Source organism: Meriones unguiculatus, chromosome 1 (assembly GCF_030254825.1).
Source record: "Meriones unguiculatus strain TT.TT164.6M chromosome 1, Bangor_MerUng_6.1, whole genome shotgun sequence".
NCBI classification, from domain to species: domain Eukaryota; kingdom Metazoa; phylum Chordata; class Mammalia; order Rodentia; family Muridae; genus Meriones; species Meriones unguiculatus.
In genome coordinates, this window is record NC_083349.1 from 192,738,773 (window position 1) to 192,766,719 (window position 27,947).

Sequence of the window (27,947 nt, forward strand, 5' to 3'; positions counted from 1 at the left end):
CCAGCGTGTCCATGTTGTTTATGACTGACAGCCAGTGACTACAGCTGTGTAACCAGGTCAACTCTCACAGTATCACAGTATCACAAGTAACCCTTATCATGATAACAGCCCCAAAGTATAAGACTCCTGATGCAGACAACTCCGGGAGGCCAGAGGCGCATCAGGGGCCTTCCTTTACACGAAAAGGTCAGTTCTGGGCCAAGTACAATGGGGCACAACATTAATTCCAGCACTCAGGAAATGGAAGCATAGTGGAGCTCTAATTTCCAGGCTACCCTGGACTACAGAGCAAGTTCCAGGACATCCAGGGCTACAAGGAGAAACCCTGTCTCAAAAAACAAACCAACAACAATAAAACCTAAGTTCTTGACTTTAATACAGTTTTTAAATTGTATGTTGAAGCTGTTAAGAGACCATGTTCACACAGGTTTTGCAATAGCATTTGAAATTTTATTGTATTTATTTTGCATGTGTGCATGTACAAATGGTAGTTGTCGCAGCTGAGAGCGGGGGTCAGAGGCCAACTTTCACAAGTCGGCTCTCACTTCCGCCCTGTCCATCCCGAGGTGACACCTTTGCACACTGAGCCATCTTGCCAGCCCCTGTTATATTTTTAATTGTTCTATTTCTTTCAGCATGGAAAATAGTTTATTATGCAAAAAAAAGTGAATCACTGTTCTATTTTGTTATTGTTGCTAACCTCTTACTGAGCCTAATTTATAAGTCAAAGTTTGCAATAGGTTTTATACATATAGGAAGACATCATACATGTAGAGTTCTATACTGTGGCTCCAGGAGTTTGCTGGGAACCCAGCAATGTATCCCCTGTGGGTGTAAGAGACAAATGTACTTTTCACATATACCTCATGCCTCTCGATAGTTCCACTATGGAATAATGATCACACAGATGGGAAAGCGAGGGTCAGTCAAGGTCCGTAGCCGGAACGGGGTAGAGCTGAGACTCGAATCTGAGCTGTTTGCTATGACAGCTCTGTGCTTAATCACCCATGTTGCCTAGGAGTGTGGGAGTGCTAGTCAGTCAGCCTCACTTGGCCATGGCCCCCAACCTCTGAGGCCATAGACAGGATGTAAAGAAGGACAGACTCTCTTAAAAGATCACTTTTCTTTATTTCCCAGAACTACTCCTGTCCCAGAGTCTTGCCACCTCACAGACTTCTTGACTCTGTGTAGGACCAAAGAAGGGGAGCTTCCAGTGCCCGTCCAAGAGCTGCTGTGCCAGGGAGCTTGAGCTATGGTGTTCCCTCTTGTCGCTTTTGTTTTGAAATAGGCTGTCAGACTCACAGATCGGCTTGCCATATAGCTCAAGCCAACTTCAAAGTTATGGCAATCCTGTCCCAGCACTCCAAGTGCTAGTACCACAGCTATGAGCCACTGTGGCCAGACTCAGCCATGATATTTCTAAAAGCAATTCCCAGGCAGGAGGTCCCTCAGTCATTCAATTAAACTTCAAGGAGCAGCAAGTTTACCTAGTTTACTGGGACTATCCCAAGAAAAACTGGGAGGGCCTCTGGGAAGCAGACATTTGCTCATTGAAAGAAGGCAGGACATGGGTCTGTGGTCCTGTTTAGCTTGAACAGGGTTAGCCCCCAGAAACTCTGAGAAGACTCAGTCCAGCCTCTCCTCAGCAAACACAAGCTCATCATGGTGTGCTGATGTTCCTCTTCAGCAGCTTGGGCTGAACTCACTGGGTGCAGGGACAGCACGACAGAAAGCCCAGATCAACCCTGCCGGACACCACCATGCTGGAAGAGCACTTCTTTTACTTTATCCACAATGGTCTCCACCTCAGCCATGGCGCCGAGACCTGGAAGCGAAGTTCGTCTGTCGCTGAGAGCCACAACATATGAGCTAACCTTGCCTGTGGCTACCACTCACATCCCCTGTGCACTCCACCCACGTCCTAAACCCGGGGAGCCCAAGTCCAGCTCTGCCTGACCTAGATCCATCATATCCCTTCCAAGATGGCCCAGGACAGGCCCCCGGAATCATTCCATGAACAGCATTTGTTCTATTGCCAGGGGCTCTACCCGTCACTTCATACGTATCGTCTCACTTTGGCCTAACAATCCTGAGAAACAAGAATTAACACTCTACCCATTTCCAGATGAGAGAGCTGAGATCAGAAAATAGTTCTGTCCAAGGTTACAATGCGCCAGAGAACTACTGGACCACAGAACCCAGAGATGACCCCAAAGCAGAGCCCCTTCTACAGCCCTGGGTTGAGTATGCCAGGAAGCCCACCTTGGTCTCCACACACCAGCTTCTTGCTCACACAGGGAATCTCCACGTAGCCAAAGGACTTGAGCTGGCCCACCTGCCGTGCAGTGAGAGGGTGCTCCCACATGGCGGTGTTCATGGCAGGGCAGAAGAGTAGGGGCTTGCTGAGGTCCCAGGCCCGGATAACACAAGTCTGTGAAGAAGCGGGGGAGAGGTGCTGATGTCCTACCTACCAACCCTTCTCAGTCCTCCCAAATCCTCCCTACTATCCTCATCATCAGAGCAGCTGTTGGCTAGCGATGACTGGATGTCACCCATCTACAGAGAAGTGTTATTGCATTCGTGGGGCAAGGGGAAGTTGTCTCTTCCTCCCCCATCATCTCCACTCAGGCTCTGGCTTGGTCCTAGACACAGGAGATACCAATTAGCACCCACAGTGACCCGGATACCTCCAACAGGCCTCCATCCTATTGCAATCTCCATGCCCACCAGCCTAAGTCTTATAACTGCAGGGCAGTAATCCAGGTGGGGGTTGGAGGGAGGAAGCCAGCTTCCTAGCTCTCCTCACTGGAAAGCTAGGAAACAGACTGTTCATGTTCTACTCAGCAACAGCTCTACTTCTAGGTCAACTAAACCCTCAGAACAAAACCATCCAGCACGATACCTTTTCTCATCCCTTATCTCAAGAACCCTTACTATAAGCCTGCAAGGAAGGTACTGTCCCTTGCTCACAGATGGGCAAACTGCAGCTCCCTGAGAGAAAAACAGCTGTCCAAGATCACACAGAAACAAATACAGTCCTGTACAACCATCCATTGGACTGGGCAGCCTCCCTACCTCCCAAAGCCAGACCATACCACCAGGTCATACAGCAGAGCAGCTGTGAAACGGCTTATCAATTCAGAGCCTCCCTCCCTTCCTTCCTATTTTCTAGCTCGGAGTGTTAAGGTTATAAACTCTGAAATTATACAAGCTTGAAATCAAAGCATGGTTGATGCTAGATGTAGTGACAGACGTCTGTAATCACAGCCCTCTAGAGGCTAAGACAAGAGAATCTCAAGTTCAGGGCTAGTCTGGAATAAATATTAAATAAATAAATAATATAATTTTTTTTTTTTTAAAGAAAAAGTTGAGCCTGGAAGCATACTCCTTTAATCCTTAGAAGGCAGAGGCATGCTGGTTTCTCTGCATAGTCTGCTCTACATATCAAGTTCCAGGCCAACAAGGGCAACACAGATGTTGTCTCCAAAAATAAAATTAAATTTAAAATGAAAAAAAAAAAAAAAAAGAACGTGAATGCTTCGGATGGTAGTATGGCAGCAGTTTTGGGGGGCAGAGTCTCCCGTAGCCCAGGCCGGTCTCTGAACTGGCGATGAAACAGCTGGCTTTAACCCTCAGTCCCTAGCTTTCCTAAGTGACGGCATTAGAGGTGGGACCCCCAGATTCCAGCAAAGAGGAAAAGGCTTACGAAGCTCTTAGCTGAGAGCAAGGCACTGAGCACGGGCTCCACAACAACGGCTCCTATATTCCCCAGGCGCAGGCTGGGGAGGCCAGGCACTACCGCCAAAGAAACAGGCTTTCTGTGCTTTGACAATACCGGGCACCTGCTCCTGAAAGCCCCTGGGCAGACAGCAACTGTGACACCCCTCCTCAGAAATACAGTCCACTTGGGAAAGGAGGAAGAGTGTAGAGAACAATGTGACAAACAGGCCAGAGCCGCGCCTGTCCCTCAGAGCCCTTACCCTCTCCTGGGGCAGCAAGCAGCTTCAGAATCTGATTGTTTGCATCATCCCAGACACCAGTGTTGGTTTCACACCAACTCCTCACAAAACAAAAACCTGGCTTTGACTGGACAATTTCAGTCACACTTCTTGGCTCTGTACCACCTACTGCTTTTGCAGGAGTCGTAAGTAAACCTAGAAAGGACCCGTGAAAATGGGTGGCATCAGGAAGAGGCTGGGCTTGGCTCTAAGCACCCTCAAAGCAGAGCACACTGACCACAGCAAAAGCCAACCGTCTGCCCTCGGCAGGGCTGCTTCCCCACCATCTGACTCAAAGCTCAGTGCTTCCTGGATAAACCACAGCTCCTCTGAAGCAACTAGCGGTAGGAAGGGGAGAAGACACTGGCTCCCACAGCAAAATGGCTGGCACCATGCTCAGCACCTCAACCTTGCCCTTGGGAACCCTCTCAAACAGGGCAGATGCTGGATACCAGTCCAGAGACTAGCACTGAGCCAGACTGGCAACCTTGGGGAGTCACCCCCTCTTTCTGATCTGATGAGAGACCAGAGCAGATGGAGACAGCCATCCCAGGCCCTTGGCCTGGAAGGAAAGAATGCAGGGCAACATCTAGCACAATGCTCCTCAGCTCCTTCCAACACTGGAGACAGGGAAGAGAGAGCGGGCTGGGCTTTCTTTCAGGGCTCTAAGAAGACACTGACTGAGGAGGGGTGCCCCCCCACCCAAGGCAGCTTACAGCTCAAAATGTAACACTGGCAATTGTCTCAGACATCTGTCTTCAGGTGAAACTATTTGAGGCAAATGGTTAGTTTGGGGAACAGGTTCCACTGTCCAGCCAATTCTGAAGAAGAGAATCTCAAAGATAGGAGTGTAGCAGCCTGGAAGAAAAAAACCCAGGCGCTCAGGCCATGCCTGTGATCTCATCACTCAGGAAGGAGAAGGGAAAAGCAAAAAGATCAGGATTTCAAGGCCTGCTGGTCCACATGAGATGGATTATATTTGTTTGATATGTGTGGGTATTTAGACTGCATGAATGTCTGTGCATCATCACATGTGTGCCTGGTGCCCAGCAAGGCTAAAAGAAGGTGTCAGATCCCCTGGGACTGGAGCTACAGACAGTTGTGAGCTGCCACGCGGGTGCTGGGAATCAAACCTAGGTCCTCTGGAAGAGCAGCAGGTGCTCTTAACCTCTGGGGCATCTCTCCAGCTCAGCTAAAGACTATATTAAGAATGGGGTGCTGTGCATATAATAAAAATATCAACAACAAGGAGGGGAGACCTCGGTGCTCAGAAGGTAGGAGGAACACAGGCATTTTGGGGTACATGGCTGAGTACCTCCCTTCCCTGATTCGGTGCCCTGCTGTGCTGTCCCAGTCCTACTGGGCAGTCAGGACCATGCAACACCCAGCTCTGCTTCTCTGTCCTACCCAGTCTGCTCCTGGCCACAGCGGCAGGGCGGTGCTCCTCCCACCCTCTGCTCTTAGCCTAATGGTGCTTAGGTCATTAGCAGAACAGAAGAAAAGCTAAGAGCCTCCTAACAAGCAAAGAAGATATTAGCATGCACTTTTCTTTTATATAATGTAGTCCTGGGGGTCGAGTGAACCCAGTGTTTCCCACTCACTACACAAGCACTTGCCACTGAGCTCTATCTCCAGCCTTCTTTTTACGTTTTCTTTAGAGAACTTTTGATCCTCCTGCCTCAGCCTTTCAAGTTGCCAGGATCATAGGCTTATGTCACCAGGCTCAGATAAGAGGGCATTGATTTCATATGTGATGTCCCAAATCTCCTGATGCATATTCAATCTCCACTTCTTTACCATTTTAACTCTAAAAATGAGCTGAGGGTAGTGACATACACCTGTAATGGCAGCATTCCGAACACACAGGTAAGAGGAATGCCAAAGCTGAGACAAGCCTGCATTCACACACACACATACACACAGGCACGCACACACACAAACGTAAATTTAAACAAAAAATATTTATGAAAGAAAATTACTTCCTACTACATACAAGCAGTATTATTAAATGCCTACTTAATGCCTAGCACCAAGCAGGCTCCAAAGACTGATGGGGCCATTTAAGACTACAGTACTCACCATGGAATGCTTTCCTCCTGCCTGCATGGGAGATCACAAATCTCTCTCTCCAAATCAAGCACTCCCTGTGTCCTCAGTATAAGCCTCCAGAACACAGAAGGTAAAAGGTCAAGAAGCAGAGGGAGGGGTGACCGTAAGACCTTTCCAGTATGATCACATAAACAAAGGCAGATGCTCCTTAAGGGATCAGCTCCCAAGAGGTCTCAGAAGCAATCACTTCTCACTCGGTTTTTCCCCTTTGTCTCCAAGCTTTCCCTGATAGATGGGAAAACTGGGTCTTAGCTTTGGAGCCAAATTGACTATGGAGAAATAAGTCTATGAGATGCACATGGAAGTAAACACCCTCTCAGAGTAGTCCTATGCATGCCTAGATTCTGGTGGGAAGGCAGAACTGCCGAGGAAGTAGTAAAGGCAAGGGAATCTATGGAGGTGCATGTGGAGGGCATCCTGTGGAAAAGGACGATGGAAGCGGGGCCTGAGCACCTGGCTGGCCACTGAGGGCGAGAGAAGTGGTCACTCCCAGACAGCGCCAGTAAGGCCAACTGATTCAGCAGACCCAGATCTTCACCCTCCTGGCTATAGAGACGGGGCAGAGGGGCTACTTGACAAACTGCACCCCACAGTAACAGGGGGCTCAGCAACCTGCACCCCAGAGTAAGAGATTTCCTTGGACAATGAAACCTTCAGCTCAGCAAACCGGGAGCAAAGTTGGAGAGGACAGACACAGGAGTCACTCACAAGTAAGTTGTCACAGATGCCACTGGCCACCTTCCCCAGAGTGTTGGCATCAAGGGGAGCCACTAGCATGAGGTCAGCCCACCTCCGCAGGTCAATGTGGAGAACTGGGTCAGAGCGCCGCTTCCACATCTGTCAAAGGGAAGAAATGGGGGTCATCAACCCAGTTACTCTCAGTCTGTGTGTAGGGAGGGGATGGCAGCCAAATAGGCCAGGTACAATAAGTTGAGAAATCCAAGGAAACCACCTAGCTCTCCTCAAAGTCTTCCACTGTCCCCGCTCACAGCAAAGCTGGCAAGCATTGGCCATGGAGCCAGCAGCTTGACAGAAACCAGGCCCGAGGAAACAAACGCTCCTTGTCTCTCTGAGCTTATTCCCTTTATGGTTTGGTTTTCAAGAGAACTGACATCTGGCAGGGAACTCCTGGCCTGTCTGCTTGAGGCGGATGCTTGGGTTGTCTAAGCCAGGAGAAGGGCTCTGGGGCAGTGAGAAATGAAGGGGGGGAGGGGAGGAGAGGCCAGCCAGAAATGTTCAAGGCTGAGAATGTTTTAAAACGCCTGGCAGGGCAGCTCTATGTGGCCCACACTCCGTGCCTGGTAAGTCGGCTGGCAGCCCCCCCCCCACCCCCCCCTGCAGGAGGGCAGAGACCGGGCCAGCAGCCGTGGGAAGTGAGGCACTCTGGACAGCCTTGACGCTGAGAGCCACGTGGATAAGGGTGGTGGGAACAGAGCTCCTCTGTGGTTTCATCAGCCCAGATAAGTACAAGGACACTCAACCCCAGGGCACTGAGCCAAAGCTGAGTTCTGCCTAAGGAAGGCGGGACTACAGGCCTCCCACGGGCCAGAAGCTAGACAGATGTTTTCCTCATTGCCTCTACCCAGATGGTCCTGACCACCAACTTGAGCCCAGGCTGTGTGCTCCAGCAGCCAGGACCATAGGCTGCAAGGAAGACAGCTCCCATTGCAATAAAAGCAATGGGCCCAGCACTGACCTCCCACTCATCAGCGTCACTGTAGAGGGTGACAGGAACATCCTGAGGGTTATAGAAGTGTTTGGCTCTCTCCGTTGTTACGACTGTGACTTCCAGCTGTCACCAAGAAAGTGCAGGGAAGGGAGAAGAGAGGGAAAAAAAAGTTACTAGACCCACAAGTGTAGCGGCCACATGAGGTCCGGTGAAGGCAGATACTCTCCTCACAGCCTGGTAGTGACAGGACTTCCCCTTAGCAATGGACCTCATGTTTACACAGCTACTTCCGCTGTCACTCAAAGGTCAGGCCCTGCCAGGTGCACACATTTCACTTCCCTAAATAGGGGCTGCTAAGAACTGACTCACTAACTGCCTCCGGTATATAAAGTAGCAGCCTCGTGTCACTGGGGCAGTTGAGGCAGTGGAAGGCAGACGGTGGCAGGGAACTCAAGCCTACCATAGGCAAGAAGAGCCAGCCTAGGAGACTCACAGGACCCAGTTCTATGCCAACAGCTTGCTCGTTATACAGGCCAAGGCACCGACAGCTGGCGCGTGCAGACTGTGTCCGTATCCATGCTCCAGTGAGAGAGTAGAGTCCCCTCACCTACTTCCAGAATTGAGGCCTGGGTGTGGGAGGGGGCCTCAGACTGAAGACAGGCCTTGGAAAGATAAGCTCTGTGTGAATGAGTGTCCTCATCCCTCAATTATTGAGAAAGCACTGATGCAAACAAGGAGGGTGTTTAACCTGAGTGACAAAACGGGGCCTAGAAAAACAGCCCAGGAGGAAGTCACTGGGAAAGGAAGGGTGTAGAAAGCCACACCTTAGGAGAAACCATTGAGTCAGAAAAGGACATTTGTCCAGGAGGAAGGCCAGTCAATGGTGACAGAAAGCATCTGTTGACAACCAGGGCTGTGAGCAAAGGCTGTAGTGTCTGACCAGAGCCAGCCATACAGCCTGGACAGTTGTAAGCAGTTTTAGTCAATGTATACACTGGAAGAGCTCACACAGGAAATTCAGTTTCCTGGCTGCTGAGAAACACTAAAAGCTCCAATACTGCTGAATCCACATTCTTGCTTGATAAGAACATGGTGACAAGCCAGGCACAGTGGCGCACACCTGTGAGCCCAGCGCTCGGGGAGGCAGAGGCGGGCGGATCTCAGCAGGTTGGCCCAGCCTGCTACAAAATGAGTCCAGGACAGCCAGGGCTACACAGAGAAGCCCTTTCTCAAAAAACAAAAACAAAACAGAACGTGGTGTAGTCAGGGCAAGTGCCTCTAGCCGCCACTCCTGCCCTTGGGCGTCTCCCTGATGCACAGAGCAGGGCGCCATGCTCTGCACAGCTCCGGAGAGAGCAGACTCAGAGAGGACTGGGGGTAGCTGCGGGTCTAAGGTTCCGGGAACTGCTGGGAACTGAGCTGTTCCTCCTGTCTCACTTCCCGTACTTCTCATCCCTATTCCCCCACAAAAGGGGATGTTTTTAGGTATCTTTACACTGGTGGTTCTCAGCCTGTGGGTCAGGACTCCTTTGGGGTGTAATGACCCTTTCACAGGGGTCACCTCAGCCTGTGTGTACATCAGATATTTACAATACAGTTCTTAATAGTAGCAAAATTATAGTTATGAAGTAGCAACAAAGTAATTTTATGGTTGGGGTCACCAAGACATGAGGAACTGTATTAAAGGACCACAGCATTAGGAAGGTGATAGCTGCTGCTTTAAGCCGAACCATCACTGAGAACCGAGGCTCTAAGACACCATGAACAAGCTCGCCAGTTCTGAGCAATGGCAGAGGAACACGGCTGCCCTGTCCCTCCACAGATCCCAGCCGTGGAGCGTAACCTGGACCCTCCAAGGCAAAAGAAAGGGAGAGCACACCACGGGTCTTCACACTCTCATGGCAAAGACACAGGATAATGAAAGGCTCAATAAGTTACTATACTATGAGAGGAATGATGCATGAACTCAGTCATGCATAATTTCCCAAGTAGGAGAAGAAAATTCAGTCTACACAACAAAGGGAAGAAAAGAAAAGGCAGCAGAGAGAAGGCATGACAGATAGAAAGTACTAAATAAAAGAACAGAAGCAGCCATGTGTGGTGGCGTAAACCCGCAGTCTCAGCACTCAAAAGGCAAAGGCGGGGGGGGGGGTATGAGTTTAGGGCCAGCCTGGGCTACACAGTGAGATTCTCTGCAAACCAGAGAGGATGGGATGTAGCTCAGCTGATGCCTGCACAAAGCCCTAAGTTTGATCCCCACACTGCATAAAACCAGGCATGTTGGCATCCACCCATAATCCCTCCTCTCAGGAGGTGGAGACAGAAGATCAGAAATTCAGGGTACTTTTGGCAAAATAGTGATACAGAGTTCAAGGCCATTCAGGGATATGTGAGGCTGTCTCAAGAAAAAAAAAAAAAAAAAAACAAAAAACAAAAAAAGGATGGGGGACTGAGGAAAGAAGGGATTAGAGAAGGCTCAGTAGTAGAAGCCATGGGCCCAATTTCCAACATGGAAACAGATTGCAGGATCAAGCCCAAATATGAGAAACAGAAACACACAATAACCTACACTGCTGATGAAGATACAAATATTCTGGGCTGGTGGGAGGGCTCTGTGGGTAAAGGTACTCGCCACTAAACCCAGACCTGAGTTCTATCCTTGGAATCCAATTGTGGAAAAAAAGGACCACCTCCCTCAAGTTGTCCCTCTGCTCTCCAAATATATGCTGTACGTACATACACACAACATAAATAAAATTTAAAAAATCACATTCTCATTCAAGCTGGGAGCAGCGGCACACGCCCATAACTCCAGCTTTTCAGGAGGGTGCGGCAGGAGCCAAGAAGTCCCCTTGGGAACTTAGTAAAACTCTGTCTGAAAATAAGATGGAAAGGGACTGGCAGTGTAGTTCAGTTGCAAAGTGTTTGCCTAGCATGTATGAGCCCTTTGTTTGATATCCAATACTGTAAATAAAATAATATTAAAGTAAGCTTTCGGCCAGGCGTGGGTGGCACACACCTTTAATCCCAGCACTCAGGAGCCAGAGGCAGGTGAATCTCTCTGAGTTCAAGGCCAGCCTGGTTTACAAAGCAGTCTAGGACAGCCAAGGCTACACGGTGAAACCGTGCCTCAAAAATAAATAAATAAATAAATAAATTAAGTAAGTAAGTAAGCTTTCAGCTAAGTAATTAAACTCTCAGGAACAGAGGGAAATAACAGCAGTTAAGACTTGTCAAGATACTTTTGGAAAATTAAAGTGGAAGGAAACATTCGTAGATGTAAATACCAAGACCCACAACATTGCTGAGAACAAGACCAGAGGAAAGAGGGGAGACAGCTCAGGGACCAGAGGAGCAGGGCACCTTGGAGGGCAGGCAGGAAGTGGAGCTGAATACAGGACTGGTCCACCATCTGCAGGGCAAGTAAAGCCTCCTGGCCTCCATCCCAACCTAGCAGCCAGACATTTGCACTCTCCTCCTACTCAGCAGCCATTTGAGAGGTTAAATAGGCCAAACAGTCCTGGGCTAGAAGTGCACCTACAAAATGCCCAGGAACTGAGCCCTCAACATTATGTTAACAGGCAGGAGACCTCTGGGGGCTTTTCTGGAAAACTCAGAGTATAGCAGAGAAAGAAATTTTGATGTATTCAATTCTAAAGGACCCTAGCAGAACCTTTCATTCCTAGCTGAGTCTTGGCAATGGAAAGAAATTTCCAACCAGCTTTTCACAGCCAAATAGGTGCAGCCAAAGAACATAAGACATTTGAAGTAAACCCTCCAGGTCATAGAACAAGATTAAACAACTAAACAGAAAACAGAAACTCACCGACAATGCAGGGCGAAAACTCAGAGTTGAGGAATATACCCAAGAAACAGAACATAGTGCTATTTTTTTTCTTTTTATGTGTATGGGTGTTTTGCGTACATGTATATCCAGATACCATGTGTGTGTAGTGCCTTCAAAGGCTAGAAAATCAGACTCCCTAGGACTGGAATTACAAACAGGCATGGGCAATCCATGTATGTGCTGAGAATTGAACCCATATCTTTTGTAAGAACAGCCAGTGTCTTAACTAATGAGCCATCTCTCCAGCCCCCATAATACTTTTTTTTTTTTTTTTTTAAGATCTATTCAGGGAGAAAAAAACAAACAAAAAACAAAACAAACAAACAAAAAAACCTCTGGAAAATTTAAATTATAGTGAAATAAAAAAATTCAGTGCATCCCACCTGGGCAGCACAGTAAAGCAGACCCTGGTGGCAGGGTGTTATTGAGTCAGCCCAGAGGGCATGAGCCTGGGAGAGCTGGCCTCACTCCTTGTCTGCCATGCTCCACCCGCTTGCCTGAAGCAGGCAGGTGAGCTGACCTGGAGGTTGCGGGAGCAGAGAGCCGTCCCCACCCCTCACTGGCTGCAGCGCTTGGGAGAATAGGCCCTGCACCTCACTTGGGCAGCACAGTAGGGCTGGCCCTGGTAGCAAAGGCGCAGGTAAGCCAACCTGAAGACATGAGAGCTGATTCAGCCTCCTGCCAGCTGAGGCACTGAGGGAGCTAGCCGGGGCGGTATGGGAGAGCACGCCTAGTGGTGCAGGTGCAGGAGAGCAGGTGGGCTGGCCAGCTCCGCTGCCTCCCACGCCCAATCCAGGGTCTAGAGATGGCCCACCCCAACTTCTACCTCATCTATCTGCTGGAGCCATGAAAGGGCTGATCCTGCAGATCCAAGCAGCAGGATCTCCATGACACAGGGCAGGGCCTCCAAGAGGAGTCCCTGTGAGGGATCCAGTATAGATGGCGTGGCAGAGACCAGAGTCCTCGAGGTAGGTTAATGACTCATCGCAGTGAGCATTTGCAAGTGGAGAAGTGAGGGAGAAAGGATGCACCATGTGACGCACTGCGACACACTGCAGCTTCTACGACAAAAAAAAAAAAAAAAAAAAAATTTAATTCTACCTTGTTTTGTTTCCTTTGAGGAGAGCTTGCAGAGGTTGCAAGGGTGAAAGGAGGCTATGAAGGGATGGGGAGATGAGTGGGATTGGGGTATATAATATGAAATTCTCAGGAAATCAATAAAAAGTAAAAAAAAAAAAAGGATTCAGTGCAGCTGGGCATGGTGGCTCACATCTTTAAACCTAGAACTTGGGGAGCAGAGGCAGTACAATCTTTGAGAGATCAAGGCCAGGCTGATCTACTTTACGAGTTCCTGACCAGCCAAGGCTACATAGTGAGACTGTCTCAAAAAGCCAAAAAACAAATCTTAAAAATTTTACAAAAGAAAATAATTCAATGAAAAGCTTACAATAATAATAATTCAATGAAAATCTGGGGGGGGGGTGTTAGGATATATTTTTAAAATGCTATGCACTCAATGGATATGATAAGAAGAGATTTATTTGGGGGAAGGAAAAGGGAGAGGAGTTAGGGCCTAAGGGTAGAGAGAGAAGAGACAGAGACAGTGGGAGAGAAAAAGGAGCATGGTGGTGGGGACCCCGAGAGAGTGAGTCAGAGCAAGGAAGGGGAGAGAAACCAAGGCAACAACACAGAATGCCACAGCCCTAAGCACAGCCATGACCTCCACCAGCGTACGCACGGTTGGCAATCAGCAAGAACGCCACAGACTCCTCACCTGTGCGACTACTCAAGGCCCCATCCGGGTGTGGGATCCTTCATAGTTTTCTCATAAACTCCCTCACTCACCAGAGTTGGCTCACTGTTTGCCTGGTCTACGGCAGCTCCTAAAATCTTAATCCTGCTGTTTCTCCTGGCCTACCCTCCGCCTGTACCACCATCAGGAGCCCCCAAAGACACTGATTCAGTTGAGGACAAGAGACCTTCCACAAGGCCCACATGCTAGGGGGAGAGAAAGAGGGATAAAGAACCAAGAATGTACCCTTGGGGGGGGGGGGAGAGTCTAAGTTCTGGCCTGTGCTTCCTATATAGGCAAGTATGACCTTGAATTTTTAATCCTCCTGAGAGCTAGAATTACAGAGTTGTACCATCACTCATATTTTATGTGGTTGTGGGGATGTACTCTACCAATTGAGCTACATCCCCAACAAGAACGGCCCCTTTCTAGCAGGAGCTTTCACTGGTTATAAACAGCCTGACAGCATCTCCAGGTGCTCTAGGAAGATATCCAATAAAGGTCTCATCCAGGGCCTCCTACCCTAAGCAACAACTCTAAGACTTTTCCTTCAAGATTTTACTCTACCTCGTAGCCAGTCCACACTCTGGCTACCCTCCCAGGGCATACAACCACACTGCTGGGGAGCCTCCTGGGGCAATGTACTCACCTAAGGAGTACCGAGAAGAGCAGATGACAGGCAGGGCCTTCCCCATGTCCTTCCCCAGCCTCAGCGCTATCGGCAAGCCCAGGCTAGTTTTTCTGGTTTTAAAGGGATGCCACTTGATCTGACTCATCGACCCTGTGGGGTTTGTTCTTTCATCTTCATTCACTTAGCCAAGAGGTCCTAAGAGCCAAGGGTTGGGTGGGTGGGCCCTGGATCAGCATTCCAGTACATGCAAGCACGCGGGTGCATGCACGCACGCGCGTGTGCACATGTGCACACACACACACACACACACACACACTATAGACTATTCATTCACATCAGGCAATAAATCCCATGGAGTCCTGGCAGGGCAGAATATGCCCTGAGAGCAGGAACCCTCTGTGCTTTCTCTGAAATTCTTGTGGGTCCTAGTGGAATAGAGCCGGGCATTAAAATCTTCGCCCCCACACTGCATAACTCCTGAAAGTCAGCACTGTCTTAGTCCCCTACAGAGATCCCTCTTAAGATTAGGTTTTGTATCGAGTATTTTTAACCTGTACTTTGTGTGATGTGACGGAAGCCTGGCCAGACAGATTGCATAAGCTGTCTGCATTGTGCCTAGCATTTATAGAGATTCCTTCCTGAAACCAGCTCACAAGGCTGGTTTCCTTTTCTCTGTTGAATCTGGAATCTGGGGATCCTGAAAAGTTGGGGGGTGGACACAGGTGGAAATGGAAACAGAATTCTCAGTGATATCTCCACCTCTACTTTAGGCCTCTAGTCTGGTCCAGGCTATGGCAAGAAACCTGTATAGGAATACTTCACAGTCTGAGCATGACAATCCCATGACCAGGGTCTCCATTTCCGTCCCTCTTCTCTACTAGAAGTTAGGGGCATTGCCACCATCCCTGGTTATGACAACCAAGACTTGTCTCTGGACATTGTTCAATGCTCTCCAACCAGCAACATTATCTGGTAAGAACTTGCGGTCATGGTGGAAACATTTTGCCAGTTCTGTCCAGTGTCCAGGGGCCTTGGGTAAGAATTTTCCATAACATACCCCACCTCAAACTTCACTGTCTTAAAAAATACAAGTACACACAAAGGTTAGAAAGCAACCTTTGATCAAACACCTTTGATCTCAGCACCTGGGACACAGAAGCAGGTGGATCTCTGTGTTCAAGGCCACCACCAGTTACAGATGGCCACTGAGTGCCTGCAGTCCCTAGCCCTGCACATGATGATGTCCCCACGGGAGCAAGGGACTTCAAAGAGGAAACATTTGCTGGATTGGTCACTTCTCTACTGCTGTAATAAACCACCGAGACCAAGGCAACTTAGAGAAGGAAGGCTTTGTTTGGGCTTACGGCTCCAGAGGGACAAGAGTCCATCACCATTGCTTTGGGGAAGAGAGCAGGCAGGCAACTGGAGTAGCAAACTGAGAGTTCATTATCTTACACTAAACCACAGGCAGGAAGCAGAGGTAGCAAACAGAATGATGTGAGTCTCTGAATACTCAAAGCCTGCCCACAGTGACATGCTTCCTCCGGCAAGACCACACCTCCTAAACTGTCCAAACAGCACCACCAACTGTGGACAGGTATGCTAATGCCTTAGAGTCGGGGAATGCTCACTCAAACCACATCTTCCATGTACTGATCCTGTGATAAGACAATGAGTCAGAGCGTTAGAATGGGGACTCTCGGCTGGCACATGCAGTAAAGGACCCTGACACTGGGTCAATCAATATTAATACCGGTATATTATAAATCTGTACCTATAGGCCAGTGATCAGACAAGCTGACACTAAGCCAGGGATGAGAACGGCAGATGCGGTCTCGGAAAAGACTGCTGATGTCCACAGCAGTAGTCCAAAGCCCCGCATGAGGATGCTGCTCTCTCATAAGGAGAGATGGTTCAACACTCATTTATCAAGCTTACCGTACACAGGCCATGGGGGCCAAAGCCCTCAACCAGAGCCTAGCCAGGCAGGGAGTTATGGCATGCGTAACCCTGACTATAGAGCAAGACAGGCAGAAGCTAGCCCATTTTAGGGTGCTGTAGCATGTGTAACCCTAACTGTTACACGGAGAACGGAGAGTGGCTGGCCAGGTGGTAGTGGCACACACCTTTGATCTCAGCACTTGGGACACAGAAGCAGGTGGATCTCTGTGTTCAAGGCCAGCCTGTCTACAGAGTGAGTTCCAGGGCAGCCAGGGCTACACAGAGAAACTCTGTCTCCAAAAAACAAAATTGAACACCCCCCCCAAAAAAAAACCCAAAAAACCAGAAAAAGGACAAGCAGAGGGCAGTGCACATTAGGGAAGTGTGGTATGTACAATCCCCTCTACAGAGCAGACAGGTGGAGGCTAGCCCACAATTAAGTAGAGAAAACCCATGGTCAAGACCTGTGCTCCCCAAGCTCACTCAATGACAAGAATCAGGAAACCAGCGTAGTTCTGCCACCTTACTCACAGAGGGGCCTTGGGCAAGGTAAGAATTTTCCATAACATACCCCACCTCAAACTTCACTGTCTTAAAAAATACAAGTACACACAAAGGTTAGAAAGCAAAAACTTAGAATACGACACAAAATGAAACCTATCTCCTTCCACAACTGCCTCCAAAGGAGGGAAAACTGCAGAAAGTCTTAAATATGTAAACATGCAAGGACATCATGTTTTATATTAAGAGCCAACGAATGTTTTCGGTGATGGTCAAAGACTGAGCTCAGAGGCAGCCGCAGGCAATGCAGAGACTGGTATATGCATGAAATATCATGGATCTTGATGCAAACTCCCTGTCATTGAAATCGTTTCTTTATTATTATTGGGGGTGGGGATGTGCCGTGGTACTCATGGTGGTCAGAGGACATAACAGAGTCGGTTCTTTCCTTCCACCTTTATACCAGGTGGAAGGAGCATCTTGCATTGTTGGGCAGCAAGGGCCTTCATTTACTGCGCCATCTTGAAATATTTCCTTTTCAAAGTTTTAATTCCTAAGTGTGTGTGTGTGTGTGTGTGTACATGCATGTGTGCAGAAGCACACACACACACACACACGTGCACATGGACATGTGAGTATGGGGAGTCACAGAGGTTTGATTGGATCCTCAGGAGCTGAAGTTCCAGGCTGTTGTGAGTCACGCAACATGGGTGCTAGGAAGCAAACTCAGGTACTCTGGGAAAGCCATATGCAATCTTTTTCGTTGTTGTTGTTTTGAGGCAGGGCCTCTCTGTGTAGCCTTGGCTGTCCTGGACTCGCTCTGTAGACCAGGCTGTCCTCGAACTCACAGAGACCCGCCTGCTTCTGCCTCCCCGAGGGCTGGGATTAGAGGGGTGTGCCACCGTGCCCCACTACAGCATGCCCTCTTAACCACTGAGCCATTGTTAACCCCGAAGATGAGAGGAAAAAGACCCAAATCATCATGGGCAAATTAATTAAAGCAGCCTTTGTTTTATTCGTATACACAAGCTTTACTTTATCTTCCCAGGATAGGAACGTATTCTGTTCCAAGTAGCTGATGCAGTTAGTGAACCTTATGATAGTACATGGCGTAAAAGGAACAGGGGATGGAAAGCAGAGGCAGATGTCTGTAAAAGTTATGAAGCCTGAAAAGAACATTTTGAGAACGTTTGGAATCAAAGGCAAGATTAGCATAAGAATGTCTATACTGAGCCTAACGATCTGGAACTTGTCCCGCTATGGTCTTGATCAGGGTTTAAGCAAGGTTAATTGATCACAATTGTTATGATAATATCAGCCTTTTTTAGTTGAACCTTTGACCTTTTTATGGTCTTTTCTTAGAAGTTATGTTTGATGACTATCTGTACTACGTGGCCACCTATCTTGGCACTCTTACAAATTCCTCTTAATGGTTTTTTCTGACTGTATAAATTGACTACTGAAACAGTAAAGTTTTGCAGCAGCATAAGAACTCACTGAGTCTGTGTTGTCTGTCGCGCCGAATCCTTCCCTCCTGAGATCTTCCAAGGACCCTGAGTCGGACTTTGCCCTGACCTCCCGGCCGGTTGGTGGCACCTCCCCTAAGGCAGGGTTTGAGAGGTCAACCTTGGATTGGAGAAAGATAAGGTTTCTATAGCTCGGGATACGGGATTCCCAACAGGTGGGGTTACAGGAGCAGAACATGAGCGGAACAAGTTAGTCCTACCTGGGCTCCTGAAACAAAGCAAGGTGGGCATAACAACAGGCAGTTATACAAGGTACCCATGGCAACCCTTTTGAAACAAAGACAGGGTTGCCATTCCTGGAACAGGCAGTCCAGAACCATTTGTAGTTAAGGTTACAGGTGGGGTGTAGCCCAATTCTCAAGACATAGATTTAATCATAGACAGGAATGACCCTAGTTTGTCTTTACTATAAAAAGGGTTTTAAGCCTAAGATGGAAACAGGTTGGTTCTTCACCATCTCTCCAGCCCCTCTGAAGGTTTCACATAGCCCAGGCTGGCCTCAAACTTGCTCTGTAGCTGAAAACGACCTTGCCTTTCTGATCCTCCAGCCTCTGCTTCCTGAGTACGGAGATTACAGAGGGGTGCCAGGTTTACGTGGTGCTGGAGGATGAAGCTAGATGTCTGTGCGTGGTGGGCAAGTCCTCAACCAACTGAACCACGTCCCAAACCATCCCTATCATCTTCGTTTGTTTGAGAATGAATCTCACTGTATGATCCCGGCTTGCCTGGACCTCACTATATAGACCAGGCTGGCCTTGAACTCACAGAGATCCAGTTGCCTCTGCCTCCCAAATGCTAGGCTTAAGCGCATGTGCCACCATCCTGCCACTTTTATAAGCCACAAAATATTATTTTTTTTAAGACTATTAACTATTTTAAAATGTAAAAACCGAGGCTTGAAATGCAGTTTAGTAGCTGGGTGCTCATCCGGAGTACATGAGACCATTGTGGGGTTGGTTCTTAGCACTGAAGAAAATGTGTTTAAAAACCATTCTCAGTTGCCGGCTACCGTCTGTGGATGCTGCCATCTGCACTGTGGTTTACTTCACTTCTGCCCCTGTACCAGGCCTGGCAGGGATTAAGATATTGTGAAGGGATACTTATTTTGGCTATCAGACTATTCAAACAGTAGACCCTAAGTGACCGAACTCCCGAACTCCCGGAAGCTCATGCTGGGAGAAGAGAAAGCTTAAAGCCTGGGCCATGGGGGGGGGTGGGTGGGGGGGACACGACCCCTAGTGAGACGATATCAACTGCGGGTGGGCTGGCGCTTTAGCCCGGACTGCCTAGACCCACAAACCTCAAGTCCTGTTTAAACAGAAATTTCACCTCAAGACCCTGAAGACAGCTTTGGGGAGAAGGGGAGCTCTTTACCCCTCTTCCCAACGTGGCCACACTGAATAAATCTTCCTTTTTCCCTTTATACTATTAAGTTTGGGTTTTGTTTTGTTGTTGTTGTTCTAATTGGCTTGTTGAGGAGAGCTGGCTGAACCTGGCTTCCTGGGGCACAGACTGTGCCCTGAAGTTTGGTAGCATCCTTAGGAATGCCCCACACCCGTAGGAACGGATCGCTTCATTGTTCCAAACCACTGCAAGTAGCCCGAGAGGTTGCGTGAGTGTGCGCTGTACTGTTGGACTTCCAGTTTGATTTCGTTTTGTTTTGAAATCATCAACAGTGCTATAATGAGCATCCTCGTACATCCTCGTTGTTGGGATCAGTAAGCTTACGGCCATGCCACCCTGAACGCGCCCGACCTCGTCTGATCTCGGAAGCTAAGCAGGGTCGGGCCTGGTTAGTACTTGGATGGGAGACCGCCCGGGAATACCGGGTGCTGTAGGTTTCTTGGAGCTGGCTGTAGAAGTGCCTGCTTACTGATCCTAACACTCGTGAACTTTTGCAACCACAGAATTTAATTCTGAGTGAAACAAAGGCTATGAGCATTTAAACTTTTTCTCTATATTGACAAACTGTCCGGAAAAACAGAATTTACTTCATACTGCCCATGAGCAAGGTCCTCCTTTCTCATTTTGATCCCTAGGTGTCCTGACAGACGTGCTAAAACCTATCTCTCTGTAAACCCAAGGACTACCACAACTCCCCCTATGGTGGATCTTCCCTTTGCCTCTCAGCCCGGCTGCCACTGGCCCTGAAAAGCAACTATGGTTGTCTGTCTTGTTCCCACCACACTGGTCTGAAATCTTCAAGCCAGACTGCCCACCACGGTACAAAAACTGAGGTGACAACCTCATGAAACTGCTGTCCAAGCCCACGACAATTACAGCGTTGCACAACAATCTCCTGATGAACTTTGTCCTGGTCCCTTTTGCCCTCCCATCTAGAACCTTCTAACAGCAGGGACTCTCAGGACGGACTTGCCTTCCCTGCACAGCACAGCTTTAAACAAAAACCAAGGCCAAGTAAGGTCGGCGGCTCTCCCAGGACGCCTGTGCGTGCTGGCACAGCAGGTGTGCATGTCGAATGGCCTGCAACCCACACCCAGATGCTTACTGACTACTCATAAGCTGACTGTCCTCAAGAGAACCGGGGGGGAGGGGGGAACCTTGTGTGCACGAATGATGAACTTAGAAAAGAGGTGGAGTTGGTTGCTCCAAGCGACCAAGACTCCATTTGGGAAACTCAGTACTCCCAGGAAAGGAACTGGGGAAGGAGGGCTGCGAAGGGAGGGAAGTGACCCTCAGACAAACTAGGGGCCTCCCCTGGTTACCAACCCCTCACACAGCCTTACAGGGCAAAGCTAGGATTGGTAGCTTCATCTTCAGGATGAAGCCATGGGGACCCTCATGTGCACAAAGGAGTTGCAGTTCCAGGGGCTTTTCCCAGGTTGCTGTCTCAACAGCCTCAACACCTCAAGCCATGTGGTGGCCCAAAGGCGGTGACATACAGCAGAGGAGACGTGCCAGACAGGAAGCGCACACCGTTAAGAGCTTCCACGTGCCAAACTCCGTGCCAAGTTGCTGTCAAACTGTGTCATCTGCCCTCCCCCTCCACGCCAGGGGGATGGCAGGAGGAATCATTCCTACTGTAAAGGCAGGCTCTTAAGAGTCAAGCGAGGAGGCCTCTGGCTGCCTCACCTGAGCTCCAACCTCGGACAGAGAAACAGTGGGCCAAGGCCTGTTCCAGACACCGCCTGTCCTCCCTCCCAGGGGCCAGGCTAAAAAAGCTGGGGGTAGGCGGAGCCACCACCCTGCAGGCAGTCCTTTGCTCACACCCCACACATGCGTGGGCGGGAGGAAGTGGTAGGGTTGCCATTCCCTTGTGCACTGAGGCTGCCCATCTGTTTCCTGGGATAGGACTCCCTACCCCCATCCTCCTACCCGGAAACTCACTTGCTCTGGGGCGATGGGAAAAGGAACTATCTGAGTTCCTCTCCCTGGGGGGTGGTGACGGACCCCGTTCACCACCTCCGTCCAGGCCTCCTTCCCTCCGAGCTTTAGCTGACCTGTTGCCACCAACAGCCCTGGAGCACATGAAGCGAGGGCCATCACGGGAGCCTCCCTGCTCCTGTCTGCGGCTGGCATCTTCACTTAGTTCAGCCTTGGGGGAGGGAAGGGCTTAGAGAGAGAAGGTAACATTCTGGGTAGAAGTTGGTAGAAAGTAAAGAAGACAGCCTTTCCAGTCCCCTCACTGGAAGGACCCACATTGGTCATCTGTGTGAGAGGAGCGCACTCTGCTGGACATGCAAGATACAACCACCTAGGCGACTCCACCACAGGGGCTGTGCAGACACAAGGCAGAAAAGAAACCTTGGTGTCTTAACGTATGCCCCACAAAACTAGTGTTGGATTAACACAAGCAGTGCCCAACGCAGCCTATGGTCCTATCTCAAATGAGTTTAAAAGGAAACAAAACCATCCAGGCTGGGACAAGCAGGAAAGGTGAGTTGAGGGTTTGTATAGACTTGAAAGGTGAAGAGAAAGGCAATTATATGCAAGCCCCAACCCAAAGCAATGGTCATTAGGTGGAACACAAGTACAGCAGGAGGATACATGGACCCACCGAGGATTCTGAGGAAGTGGTCTATACCTGCTAGAGCTGATGATATCTTCGTCTTTGAATTTCTGCTCCTCAATCCTAATATATAAAACTTGTCAAAGTCGAGGTGGCCTGGCCAGGAACAGAGTGAAAAGCTCCTAGTCCACCACTCAGTAGTGGCTTCAAGAGTATCTTTGTACACCAGAGGCAACTAGGTTTGAAAGAAGTAGAGGTAATGAACAGTTCTCAGGCTCTCAATGTGTCTGACAGGAAAAGCAAAGTGTCTAACAGGGGTGGAGAGTTCAGAGAGGAATGAAAGTGGGGACAGGAGATCATGGGGTGCCAAAGCCTCTGCCCTTCTCTGGGCCACTTTTCTACACTAGGACTTCAGGGATCCTCAGGGTCAGTGTATGGGATCCACACTCTCCATTCATGGTGCTCTCTCCCTGTCTTCTCATGCTCTGCCCACACTGTCCATTTAATCTAGCATCTGCTTATTTTGTACATTAGTCCATCTCCTGTGCGCCCCGCACACCAGCACAATAGAGATTTCCTTCCATACACAGCAGGACTGAGGAAAATAACATCCCATGTGCTGCAGAAATGAGCTGCCCAGGGAGCAATGACTCCCCAGTGCCAGAAGACACTATGCTTGTCTTGAGAGGGTACTCACCCCAGGAAGGTCCAGAAGCTTTGCTACCAGAAGAGGCAGCTTCAGGGCAGCGACGCTTCCAGTGACACCCACAAGAACATGAAATGCTCTCTCTACCGAAGGTATGGCGGCTGGGCGTGGGGCCCTCGCTTCCATGTGGTGTCTGGTGGCTTTCTGGGAGCCTAGAAATCCTGGGTTTCAATCTAAAACAGAATAAAGGGCATCCTCTTCATTCATACAGTCATACAAGAGTTTGTGGTGTGCCCTAGACTGTCTAGACGCTGGGGCTGCTGTGGGTGTCAACAGTCCCAGGTTCTGAGTGCACACAGTATGATGGGCAAGTCAGGCCTCCTCTCCATACAATGCTGTAAGGGCCGTACCTGTGCCGTGACTGTCCAGTGACTAATGACGACACATAAAGGTGTCATTCAGGCTCAATCCTGCAAGATGAGCACTTTTTCAGACAGGAGGAAATGATTTCAAACGGAATAACCCTGCACAGTGAAGAGGTCTGAAAGAGAATGGCAGGTGTGGGGAGCAGCCTGGGTTAAGAGAGAAGCTGAAGAGTTGTGAGGAGGTTAGGAAGGGCCAGGCTGCAGTCAGATCGACGTCAGAATGTCAGTAGCGGTGAGAACCTGGTGCTTTGATATGAGAAAGATGAGAGTGGGGCTGGTGATGTGTGGAGAGGCCCGTGGCTGCTGGTAGAGACTGGGGAGTTACTGCGATGTGCCTGGCTGACTAGTGAAGAGGATAGAAAGAAAATGAGGGCAAGAGATGTGAGTGATGTGGAACCACAGGCAAGAACATTGCTTCTAGAGCCCCTGTAGCCCCGTCCCATCCTTGTGGGCCAGTGTGAGCACCAAACTAAGAGGCAGACAGAAAGCAGTAGGCCACTCCACAGGGGCAGCTGGCTGGGCTCTCCCTCTGGCAAGTGCTTGTGACGCTGTGGCTGATGCAAACATCAAAACCTCTAACTCACTGCACCAGCACACCTCACTCCATCAGCCAGTCCCCGAGGACCAAACTCTGGGCAGAAAACTGGGGAAGACAGAGCTGCTGCTTTTAGGGACTCTATGGAGGAGTTTGGGATGGCCCTTTTTAGACCGAACCTTTCTGATGATTTCTCACTCAGTTTATGTCTCAGTGTCCGCTAACAGCAATCTCCCTCAATATTAACCACCACTCACCACTCCCCTCACGACCACAGTCCTGAGTATCTGTTCAGTGAATAAACGGTGCACTGGACAGATGCGTGCCCTGGGAAGCGGCAGTCCTGGGTCCTGTCAAGGTTGTACTCCTGACCTGTTGTATGATCCTAGGCCAGGGTCATTCCCTCCCCAAAACTCTGTGCTCATACAAAAAACATATAAACAGATGATTTCTGAAACCTCCTTCAGTACAACCTGAGTCAATGCAAAAGACAGTGGTAAAAGACTCTCTACAAGATAGAAAATCCCAGAAGATGCCTTCAAAAGGTCATTTTCAGCCATGGACAGATAATGCAGTAGCTCAAGCTCCCTCCATGCCTGGGTACCCACAGGGGCCTCTCTGGCATTTTCCTGTAACGTTTAGGCATATATCTGTAAAAGCTGAGGTGATGTTGGTTAAGCACAAACTGGTTCCCTGGCCACAATTCCCACCCCTCAAGTTCTTGCTAGCACTTCTTAAAGATGTACTTTATCTATTCACTGTTTATATGTATGAGTGTTTTGACTGCATGTATGTCTGTGCATCACCTGTATACAGTGCCCAGAGGCCAGAAGAGAGTGTCAGAGCCTCTGAAATTGGAGTTACAGGTGGTTGTGAGCACTAGGTGAGTCTAGGGAATTGAACCCAGGGCCTCTGCAAGAGAAGTATATGCTCCCTTAATCACTGAGCCTTCTCTCTAAGCCCTGCCCCTCGTCTGCCCCTAGTACTTTAAATCTTTGCTAAAATTCAGGGCCTCAACCAGAACCAGGCCTGTTAGAGAAATACGTCCACCCAAAAATCTAGGGAGCACTGTTAACATCTGACCATGGGACCTACTACCAGCTTCTCCCAGAGCACATCATTAGTAGGTGAGACACACATGTTTGGGGTTTGTTTTTAATTATTTTATTATTTTTAAATATTTATTTATTTATTTATTTGTTATGTATACAGTGTTCTGCCTGCATGTGTCCCTGCAGGCCAGAAGGCAGCACCAGATCTCATTACATATGGTTGTGAGCCACCATGTGGTTGCTGGGAATAGAACTCGGAATCTCTGGAAGCACACACAGTGCTCCTAACCTCTGAGCCATCTCTCCAGCCCCCCTAATTATTTTATTTGTAATTATGTATGCACGTGAGCATGAGCACTTGAGTGCAGATGCTCTAGGAGGCCAGAGGCATCTTGGAGTTCTGGGTAGCTGTGAGCAGCCATCACACCAGCTCCATGAGAAGCACATCCTTTTTTGGTTTGTTTTTTCAAGACAGGGTTTCTCTGTATAGCCCTAGCTGTCTGAGACTCACTTTGTAAACCAGGCTGGCCTCAAACTCACAGAGCTCCATCTGCCTCTGTCTCTGAGATCAAAGGCCACCACACCTGTCAAGAAGCACATTCTTGATTTTTCAGGAAAACTTACCTGTCAGTCCTCAAACCTTGACCCTGCCCTACTTCAGTCAAATGATGCAAGAACAGGAAGAGTCCTGCAAAACAGAAGCACAATTTCATTTCTGCAGTCCCTGAACCTCAAGAAGATAAAATTCCTAAGGGTTATATTACAGAAAGCTGTCGGTTAAACTGGAGGCAGGACTCTGCAGGGCTCATTTCAACTGCTCCCCACAGCAAGCACTGTGACCCAAAATACTTGATCTGCTAACCAAGCTTTGCCAGGACCAAAGCCATTATTCTAGGAGGAAGGGAGGGAGGGAGAGAGAAAGAAAGGGAGAGAGAAGGAGAGAGGAAGGGAAGGAAGGAGGGAGGGAGAGAGGGGAAAAAGAGAGAGAATACAGAAACCAGATTCTTTAACCCACATTTGGAAGCAAGGTCAAATCTGTTCAACCTGAATGCCAGGGAGAATGGCAGCTGGCAGGAGTTTGTTTACTCTCCAAGATCAAATTCCTCCATCCAGGTCCTATGAAAGACTTTTACATTTATTTCTTGACACAGTAGGGGTGACTGTAGGCAGCACCTCACTTCCTGGGACCTGCCACTGACAGGTACTGTGAGCAGCAGCAAAGAGTGGACAAGCAGGTTAAGACTGAAAGGTTGTGAGTCCTGTGATTCCACCACCAGAAAACTGCACTTTCTCTATCCTTCAGAAAGACAGAAGAGCCTTTGCTTACATAACAAACATAACTTCTAAAACACAGTAACAAGAGAAACTTTTCTACCCTTGGAAATGCTTCATATTTGTGTTTCTATCTGGTTAATGATGTGCCTTCTGATGCTCTGGAGCATGAATTTTCCAGCACAATTCCTTTGGCTCCGGTGGACTGCCCTCCATCCTAACCATGAAGCTCACTGGTTAGAACAGGGACAAGGCTGTACATGTCTGCATTCCTGACATGCTTGTCCAGAAGCATCCAGGAGCTGAACATTATAACATCTAATTCTCTCCCACCACTACTGACCCTCTGAAGAAAAAAATGAAAAAGACAAGCTTATTTTATCATGTTGTTCCACCAAAGTCAAGCTTGAGTTACTCTTGGCCATCCTTGAACTTCAGATTAATTTTTTTTTCCAACCTCATAGCCAGGTACAAGGGAGACACACATATGTGCTGGCTACAGCTAACTAGCTCTAGACTAGTCTTTATTCTAAGCTACATATGCAGAAAATCCAACTTTTTCATATTTTTACTTGACATTTATTATAACCACAGAACTTACACTTATTCTTATGTATATTTCAAGAAAAAGTAAGGTTTGGTGGCACATGCCTTTAATTCCAGCACTTGGAATATAGAAGATTTCCAGGAGTTGAGATCAATGGTCTACACAGTGAGTTCTCGGCTAGCCAGGCCTACACAGTAAGATCTGTCAAGAAAGAGAGAAGGGACAGGGGAGAAAGAAGGGAAAGGAAGAGAGGAGGAGGGAGGAAACAGAATTTAAGAGAACACATATACACAACAGGGAAAGGGGACTCAGTGTGTGAATGTTTCAGTGTAATCAAGGGCAAAGTTCAGTAAAGTTTCATGAATATGAATATCTGCCTGTAACAAAATGGGCAAGAATGTAGCCATGAGCCTGGGGCAGTTGGCACACGCCTGTATTCCCAGCACTCGGGAACGCAGAGGCAGGCAGATTATCTGTAGACTAGCCTGGTCTACAAAGTGAGTGCAGGACAGCTAAGGCTACACAGAGAAACCCTGTCTCGGAAGAAAAACAAAAACAAAGGCAGGAAAGTGTGACCACCTTACAGGAAAAACCCACGATACATTAAAAGGGTATCCCACACCACCCAGCACCTAAACCCCTTTCTCTGTGGTAGGAAAGGCAGGGAATAGTCAAAAGGCTTGGCATTCTGACTTCTCTTGAGGACACATGTCCTGCTGGTTCCCAACTGCTAGAAAGAAGCAGAAAACCCCAGCTCCCAAGCACCCATCACTTCCTGAAGCTGGCAATCTCTCCTGCCCATTATCTAGTTCTGGTTTCTAATATTCCAAACATCGGTGACGTGGAAGTTTCTTTCTGACATAAACTGCCTCACTCTAATTTTTAAATGACACTCGGCAAGTTTAGGAATTAAGCATCTAAACACCACCAGGGTTCTCCTTTCTCTAGTTTATTACTTTAAAATACATTCCGAGGCAAGCTGGCTCAGTAAGGTAGCTTACAGGCAAGCCTGAGCGCGGGACTCGTGGTGGAGTTGAGTCATGCAAGTTGTCCTATGACAACGCAAGCTGTGACAGCCACCCTTCTTCCGAAATACATGAAATTTTACTAAATAAGAGGTTTGCATTTCGGTACGCTCCTGGATCTTTTGTGGGCATCTTATGCTGCAGTTTTTTCAAAGGTAAGAGTCAGGTGTGGGTGTCCGGATCGCGCCGCATGACGTCTACGGGCACAAGTGCTGCGGCAGATCCCCAAACTCTGAGATCGGGGTCGCACCCGCGCCCCACACTGCACACATTAACACACCTATTCCCAAGCGGACCCACAGACGCCACTGGAGCGTCTCCCACCGACCACCCTACGGAACCAGAGACAGCGGTCGGCACCCTTTCACCGCTCACCAGCTCCAGGCTGCCCCCAAATATCGCGGTATCTAGGCACCTTTCCGGCTCTAAATAGCTCGCGAGAAAGCTAGTGATCGCACGGC

At 48.8% G+C, this 27,947-nt stretch overlaps 1 protein-coding gene and 1 non-coding gene across 14 annotated transcripts; one reads left to right on the forward strand and one right to left on the reverse strand.

Moving 5' to 3' along the window:
- Positions 1–428: 428 nt before the first annotated feature.
- Positions 429–27,924, reverse strand: Ppcdc (phosphopantothenoylcysteine decarboxylase). 13 transcript variants are annotated; one of them, XM_060374583.1, is made up of 8 exons: positions 27,767–27,899; positions 26,566–26,662; positions 25,267–25,330; positions 22,682–22,863; positions 7,804–7,899; positions 6,816–6,944; positions 2,263–2,431; positions 429–1,825 (listed from the first exon to the last, which is right to left on the reverse strand). In XM_060374583.1, exons 4-8 carry the CDS (start codon positions 22,814–22,816, stop codon positions 1,740–1,742), a joined length of 615 nt encoding a protein of 204 aa, XP_060230566.1. In that variant the 5' UTR covers positions 22,817–22,863; positions 25,267–25,330; positions 26,566–26,662; positions 27,767–27,899; the 3' UTR covers positions 429–1,739. The 13 variants fall into 13 exon arrangements, 12 of the variants coding, with proteins under 12 accessions (XP_060230566.1, XP_060230569.1, XP_060230572.1 ...); XM_060374586.1 differs by lacking the exon at positions 27,767–27,899 and adding an exon at positions 27,463–27,758; XM_060374589.1 differs by lacking the exon at positions 26,566–26,662 and having other exon boundaries at positions 27,862–27,924.
- LOC132651064 (5S ribosomal RNA) lies at positions 19,737–19,855 on the forward strand. The gene has a single exon (XR_009588978.1). It is a non-coding gene; the product is annotated as a 5S ribosomal RNA (ribosomal RNA).
- Positions 27,925–27,947: the final 23 nt, after the last annotated feature.

What these genes read in the sequence shown, in the direction of transcription:
- Ppcdc (XM_060374566.1), bottom strand. Translation starts at nt 21,554, where the DNA reads ATGCCAGCCGCAGACAGGAGCAGGGAGGCTCCCGTGATGGCCCTCGCT. An exon ending in GTGACGCTGATGAGTGGGAG is followed by an intron (nt 6,945 to 7,803) that starts GTCAGTGCTGGG and finishes TCCCTTTGACAG; the next exon opens with ATGTGGAAGCGGCGCTCTGA. An exon ending in GCATCTGTGACAACTTACTT is followed by an intron (nt 2,432 to 6,815) that starts GTGAGTGACTCC and finishes GCTTCTTCACAG; the next exon opens with ACTTGTGTTATCCGGGCCTG.